This window comes from Zalophus californianus, chromosome 10, assembly GCF_009762305.2.
Source record: "Zalophus californianus isolate mZalCal1 chromosome 10, mZalCal1.pri.v2, whole genome shotgun sequence".
NCBI classification, from domain to species: domain Eukaryota; kingdom Metazoa; phylum Chordata; class Mammalia; order Carnivora; family Otariidae; genus Zalophus; species Zalophus californianus.
The window spans coordinates 62,101,681-62,108,986 of record NC_045604.1 but is presented as its reverse complement, the minus strand read 5'-3'; the positions used below and the strand labels follow the sequence as shown (position 1 = coordinate 62,108,986).

The 7,306-nt window shown below is 51.0% G+C and overlaps 1 protein-coding gene across 1 annotated transcript in view; it reads left to right on the top strand.

The window, feature by feature from the left end:
• Positions 1–1,227: 1,227 nt before the first annotated feature.
• Positions 1,228–7,306, top strand: part of PLD5 (phospholipase D family member 5) — a 411,859-nt gene continuing 405,780 nt past the window's right edge. The window contains exon 1 of the mRNA XM_027611260.2: positions 1,228–1,416. Coding sequence (XP_027467061.1) covers positions 1,228–1,416 — 189 coding nt within the window. The remainder of the gene's footprint in view (positions 1,417–7,306) is intronic.

The following is a 7,306-nucleotide window of genomic DNA, read 5'->3' as shown; positions in this document are numbered from 1 at the left end:
TTAAGATTTAACTATTAACATGCCGCCCTATTTCCAGAAAATTATCACGCCGGGCTGTTTTAAGACTGGGCCCGGGAGGGAAAGCAGCAAAAACCCTCGGGGTAGTAAAACCTGGCCTTGGGGTCGAGGGACAGCGTAGAGAAACAACTGCAGAGCTCCCGGGCCACACGCACCTCGCGAACGCACAGTAGAGGCAGGGCTTTTGCCGAGAGGCCCTGGGTCCGGTGAAGGGGCGCCGCTGGCAGCCGGGTTCCAAATGCACCCAGGGCCGGGGAGCAGCGGGTCCAGCAAACCAGTCCGCCCAGCCGCTGCCCTCGGGAGGATTGGCAGCACTACGCCCTCAGATGAAAGTAGTGTGCACGGTTCCAGAAAACACTTGTCCTTGTGGCCATTTTCGGGTTGGGGGGGTTGCCAAGCGCCCTATGCTCTGCGCCCCCGCGGTGGGACAAATGGGCTCCCGAGATGGGAAGTTACAGAACTTTCAGAACAAGGAGCCATGAAGCCGGGGCCAGGCGGGGTCCGCTGAGCCGGGCCAGCTGGGGGCGAGTGGGGGAAGGGCAGAGGTGGTGTAGAGAGTCTCCCCGGGGATCCAGCCGCGCGCCGGGCCAGGGGGAGGGAGGAGGCGCGGAGACCGCGCTCCCCCTCCAGCGGCTGCTCGCTTTCCAGTACAGACGCTAGCCGGAGAGGTGCAGCCGCCCCGCGAGGAGGGGCCGGCGCGGCGGGAGGGGCGGCGGCGGGCTTGCAGCCCTCGGCCCCGTGGCGGGCGGTGCGGCTCCTCACTGCACCAACCTGCGGGCTCGGGCTGGCTGCGGGCCGCGGCCCCTCCCACCCGCACCCCACCCGCGCCGCCGCCGCCGCCACCGCCGCCCCGGGCCGGCCCAGTCCCAGCCGCTGCCGCAAGAAGCCGGCGTGCGGGGCGCCCGCTCGGACCGCAGCTGGCGGGGGCGTCGCGGTTATCGCGGCGCGCCCCGGGCACGCGGGCCTCCACAGAGCCGGCTCTCCTCCCTCCTTGCCTCCCTCCCTGCGTCCCTCTCGCCCCCGCCCCTTTCTCCCACCTCCCCCACCCCCCTCACCTCGCCCTCCCTCCGCCCGCCGTGCTGCTCCCGCCCGGCCGCGCGCTCGGTTCCCCGCGCCCCCCGCACCCGCTCGCTCCTCCTCCAGCCCCGGCCCGGCCTCCCGCGCGCCCTCCAGCCCGCTGCGCGCCGGCAGTCGCCTGGTCATGTCAGGATGGAGATCCGGCAGCACGAGTGGCTCTCGGCCTCCCCCCACGAGGGCTTCGAGCAGATGAGGCTCAAAAGCCGCCCCAAGGAGCCCTCGCCGAGCCTGACTCGAGTGGGCGCGAACTTCTACAGCAGCGTCAAGCAGCAGGACTACAGCGCCAGCGTCTGGCTCCGGAGGAAAGACAAGCTGGAGCACGTAAGAGCCGCGCGCTCCCCGGGGCCTCGGCCCGGCACCTGCCCGGGAGGTGGCCGGAGCGCGCGCGGGGCGGCGGGGCCGGGCGCGGGGAACCCGGCAGGTGGCCCGACTCGGGGACGAGGGCGGCCCGCGTCCTCCCTCCCACCCGGGGCCTCTGTTCCTGCACTTTCTTTACGGGAAGGACCGGGCTGCGGGAAGGAGAGGGGAGGGGAGGTGCCTTTCCCGGCACTGCCTGGCCCCCCGCGCGCCTCGACCTCCCCCACGGGCTTCTCTCAGGGTTCATTGGCACCGCGTTCTTGGGGCGCCTCTGCGGGGTGAGCGAGAAGGGGAACTGCCACAGCGGGTCTCCGAGGATCGCGGCGTCGCACGGTGGTGGGCTCTAGAGGGTCTAGACGGTCTTTGGGGCTGTGTTACTTCGTCCAGAAACGACCCATTAGCGAATCCGCGAGGCTGCCGCCGCCGGCTACCGGGCCTGGGTCCGCGCACGAGCGGGGAGAGTTTTCTGCAGCCTGTCCTCTGGGATGGGCAGTTGGCGATCCTCTACTTGAGCCCAACTAGGGAGGGCTGTGCGCGTTGCGAGGAGAGAGGCGAAAGAGCGAGCGGACCGGCCTGCTCCCCGGGAACCGCCACTCGGCGAGGGGGAGGCGGGGAGCCGGCGAGCCGGGACCTCGGCTCCCCAGAGTGCGCGCTTCGCGGGAAGCGTTCCAGGCACCGGAGCTGAGCCCTTGGGGCTCGCCATTCTGGAAGGGAGAAGTCCCTCTAAAGAGACGTTCAGGGGATCCACAGTTTCCACTCTGACCCGTCAAAATCTCCTTAAACCAGATGTTAAAATGAAACTAAGAGAATTATCTCAAGAGTGCAGTACAACTGGCTCGGGAGAGGATGCTATTTCTTCCCGCGGAGCTGCATAATCCAAATTGAGTCTGTTAATGGAATGTGGCGGTTTCCTTGTATTTGGGTCACATCTCCAATATGACAGAAAGATAAGGAGAACTTCGGTAACTCACACATCTCCTACGCCGCACCGACCCCACTCCCATCTGCCCCCGCCCCCCAAGCCCTTCTCCTCCTCCCCTGGGTTTTGCAGCAACAACAAGCTTCCCAGGAGGAAGCGTGCAAAGGAGTATTTCTCCCACAATCTGAAAGGAAGGTCTGTGACTTTTCTCTGAGGGCCCGATTAAGTCCCTTGAAAGCTCAACTTTAAAGCTTCGAGTTGGGGAACAGGCTGTCTTGGGTGTAGAGAACCATTTCCTAGTATCATAAGGATGTCTCAGATCCTTAAGACCATGGAAGTAACTGATTTTTAGGATGACAAGTTGTTTGAAAGGCAGCAGAATCCACTTAAAAATGCAAGCCCCAGAAATAGCATAGGGACTGGTGGTTATTAGTTTAAAGGGGGACAGAGAGCACCTTCACGGAATTTGGCTCTTGCTGTTGGAATCTGATGTTAGTACCAGGACGAGTGGTCCAGTCTTAGAGCAGTGAGAGAATAATCTCCGTTTCAATTTCCCTGAATGTGTGTTCATTTGCATCTTGTGCTTTTAGCTGCTGTTGCCTTTCTTCTCTTAGTGGAAACCAGTAGTGTATCCTTCTCTAGGTCTCCTTGAGTCTTGGACACTGCACAGCTTTTTACTTCAGCAGGTCCTCACTATGTTTCCACTGAGTTTCAAGGCATACTGGGGTGGCCCGTGGCAGCTTCACCTTTCTGGATGAGTGTAGGATGCTCAGCCTCTCCTGAGGAAAGGAAAATCTGCTTGTTTAAAACCATGTGAGGACCTATGCTTTCTTTTTCACTCAGATGCTCCAAAAGACAGCATTGCATTAAAAAAAAAAAGTCACCTCATTTGTTATTTAAATCAACACAGCATTTTTGTTTGCTCTCTGAAATACATTCCATGAGACAGGTATGCTGTTTCTGATGGTTTCTCTATATCTGCTTTCACTTAGAAAGGGGGCTTTGCTTCCAGTGAAATTTTTTTGTGATTTTCTCTTGCTCCTTTGAAGCATCTATGTTTTAAGTGAAAAATAGTATTTATGAAAGTACAAGGAAAAAATTAAATGAGCATAAAAATATAAATTTTATTTGAATTCAAGCTGGGGGTATTTATAATAGATATCAGATGTTGGGGTACACTATGTTTCAGGTAGTTTGATGTGAATTTCTGTTTAGATATTTGAAATTTAAAAACCCATAACACATGTAACCTAGTGTATTTTTGCCACGCAAAGCATGAAAATGTGATGTCTACTTTATTATAGACAACATGCTGAACATATGTGGCACCACAGAAATTAGGATGAGTGATGAGTGTCATATGAAATTCAAAGCTAATATAGGGTATATAGGGTAGTTTAAAAAAATCCCTTTGATCCGTCTAACCAAATGGATGACCACCATTTTTTATTAGGTTAAAAAATGAAGGAATAACTGTGCTGGAGATCATATGCATGAAAACAGCCTATGTTCTTTTGCTGATTTTTTAAAAAGCCAATCTAGTATTAAGGGCATAAATAAGTTATGGCTTCAGATGACACACATACTCAGTCATCGCAATAACGGAATTCCCTGGAATGAAATGTGGCAGTGTGTGGACTCTGTCCAGACTTCGGAGGCATTGCTCAATCTGAAAGCCAATAACACGATGTAAAGTGACAGTGAAGGAATATACTTCCACCCACTTAGCTAAAAGTGAGGATAATTTATCTCTCCTTCTCTGGTTTAAAGGCTACAGGACTGATCCCCGGGCCGCACAAGTGAAAAGTGACATGAATTGGTCAAGGATAGGAATACTTACAGCCCATCTTTGAATCTGTTTCCTGTTATTTGTTGGTCAGTACTTAAGATGAATGCCCATCAAGAAATAAATGCATGTGAGGGAATTCTTGCATTCTTAAGTCATGATGAGAAGCTACAAAGGTTTGTACCATGAATTTGGCACTTTGAACTCCACTTGGATATTTCAGGAAAAAGTAAAATTGCTGGCCATATATAGACCGTCTTCTTATTAGCTACGAGTAGTGCTCTTGGTTCTTAGAATCTTTTCCTTCTTATTCTGCCTCATCACGCCCATGGCTTTGGAAGGTAAACAGTGGAAGTCTTGGTTTGGAAGGTTTGGTAAACAGTGGAAGTCTTACGTTCTATAGGATCCTCTGTTACTTAAGGTGTAACGTAAAAGTGAAGGATTATGGTCTAGCAAAGCAAGAGGAGCAGGGGGCCATTCCTTTAACCCCCGACCCAGCCCTGTTCTGTGAGCCCTACCTGGGGCTGGGTCACCTTAAGAGGAATCATGTAATATGATTTGACTATTATCTCACAGGACGCAGGTACAAAGTTGGAGAGTTGCAGAGGCTACTCTGCTCAGTTGCCTGGTTTTAGGCCAGTTGTGTGTGTAGAAGTTTCCTGATGCCACTTACGGAGCTAGGGATGCCTTATTTTCCCTCCTGCTTACTCAATTAGCTCTTGTCGAAGTGTGGTTAAGAGTGGGGCTCTGGTTAGACAGACTGTCTCTTATTAATTCTGTAATCTCAGGCAAAGGACTCAGAGTCACAGGATGTACCTTCACATTCCTCCTTAAAGGAATCACAGGCTTGCTGGGATGATCCAGGGAGACAGTCTGTGGGTCTGTTGCAGTGATGCACAGTCCCATAACGTTGGGGGCTCCACACTGCAAAAGAGTATTTTACCTCACACGTCTCATATCTGTGCGGGGTGGCAGGTTCTCAGTCCGTTCAGACTGCTGTAACAGAATACCGGAGATTGAGTGGCTTATAAACACTGAACATGGTTTTCTCAGTTGTAGAGATGAGGAAGTCCAAGATCAAAGCATGTGCAGATGCAGGGGGGCTAGTGAGGGGTGCTTCCTGTTTCTTAGAAGGCTATCTTTTTGCTCTTCCCCTCAGGGTAGAAAGGGGGACGGAGCTCTCTGGAGACTTTTTAATAAGGCCAGTGTCCTGTTCATGAGGATGCCAGCTTCATGACCTAATCACCTCCTAGAGACCCCACGTGCAAACGCCAGCCCACTGGGGATGAGGTTTCAATGTATGACTTTTGTTTAAACACAAACATGCAGTCTACAGCAGCAGAGGAATTTTCTCTTGTGAGTTTCCTGGCCTACTGGAAGCTCCATCCTGGTGCGTGTTGTCAAGGGCAGCTAAAGGGAAGATGGTAAATCATGTCAAGTCTTTCAGTGTTTCCATCCAGAAGGGAAACATCCATTTGACTCCTGTTTATTGGCCAAAGACAGTTTCAAGGCCAAGGCTTGCTTTGGAGGAGATGAGGAAGAGGGATCTGACCAAGACCCAGAAGAAAGGGGAAGATGACACCCATGACCAGCTTCTTAGGGTGACCACAACACATAAAGCACCTAGCACCCTATGTGGCTTTATTACGGGTTCAACGCGCAGTACCTAGAGGTGTGGTTGCTTCTTAGGTGTTAGCTAGCTCTCTGGCTGAGTCCTTACACTCCACCCAGAGAGCTTCCAGGTGTCACATTTGAGATCAGCCTGCCTGCATTATAGGCCTGGACCCAGAGTATGTAGGTCCTTTGGCCAGCAGCCAGCTCACTATCCCGGGCCTGTCAGGCTGCCTCTGCCTGGCTTCTAGTCTGTTCTCTGGGACCCTGATTGTGCCCTGCCTGGCCATTCTGAGCCTGATGCTTCTTCTTCCCACTCTCTGCAGGCTCTCCTAGCCAAGAACAGCTCCTTGCCCCGTCCCCAACCCCTGCTTTCCCTTCCCAGCTCTGTGCTGGTGGAATTAAGTGGAGCAGTATTTCGTTTATTTGCATGATAGCTCAGAAAGCCTATTTAAAATGGAAAGAGAGAGCAGAGGAGAGAATTTGTAAAGAATAAAAGGTAGAATCCTTAATGTTCACACTTGTAGTGAGCCTTAGTATCTTACTTGGTTTAGGTGAGTGCATCCCTTAAAAAAATTGTCTCCTTTAAGCGTGAATATGCACCTGCTTAAATGCAGTTTATGTTACCGGTGAATAGTAAATAAACGACCAGTGCCCACTTGCCTCCTGGAATAAATTATTCACATGAGGAGCAAATAATAAATGGATTGGAGCAGACTTGGTCACTGTGGTCTAGGCTTATATTATGTAATGCCATTTGTGTCCCACAGAACGAATTTGTGAAAGTCTTACACCGCACAGAGCAGATCAGTAAAGTTCCAAAGACAGTTCAACCTAAGGGAATGAATCTTTAGAGTGTTCCATGAAAAATCAAATGAACAAACAAGCAGAAAATATGCTTTTCTATCTTTATGTATTATTGTTCAATTTATGTGTTAAAGGATAATTTTAGTCGGGCAAATGTTTAAGAACATTCACCAGGATTATTTCCTGTGATTTTAGATCAAGCAGACAAAGCCTAGCCTGAGGCAGGGTTCTGTCACCGTCAAGGAATAGAAATTTAGATGTCTCTGGAGTGTGTTCTAATGGACCTCATGTTGTGTCCATTATCCAGGTAGCAAATATTAATTCCACTAATGGACTTCTCTCACTGTGGGTTGATATTTCAGTTTATTTTGAAGAAGCTTTGATTCTTTGAACTCTGTTGGGTGTGGCTTATTGACTTATTTTGAGGTAATCATCAGCTATGACATATCATATGTAATATATTCAACTTAAGAAGCTCAAGACGATTGGACTTAAGATTTCTGTTTGCTTCCTTCTTCCATATAATAGCCATATTACCAATTTCTGGCCAATTTCTCTAGAAGTTTTTACCTCTCTTTGCAGACTTCTGTGTCTGTCTTGGGTTTAAATCTGGGTAACAGATTTCAGTTCTTCTATTTTAGCTCCCAAGATCAAGAAATGTGATGGAGCTTTTGTTATGTTTTTATACTGAATTGACTGATAAAGAGGGCACCATCAGGCAGAGGTAGGCT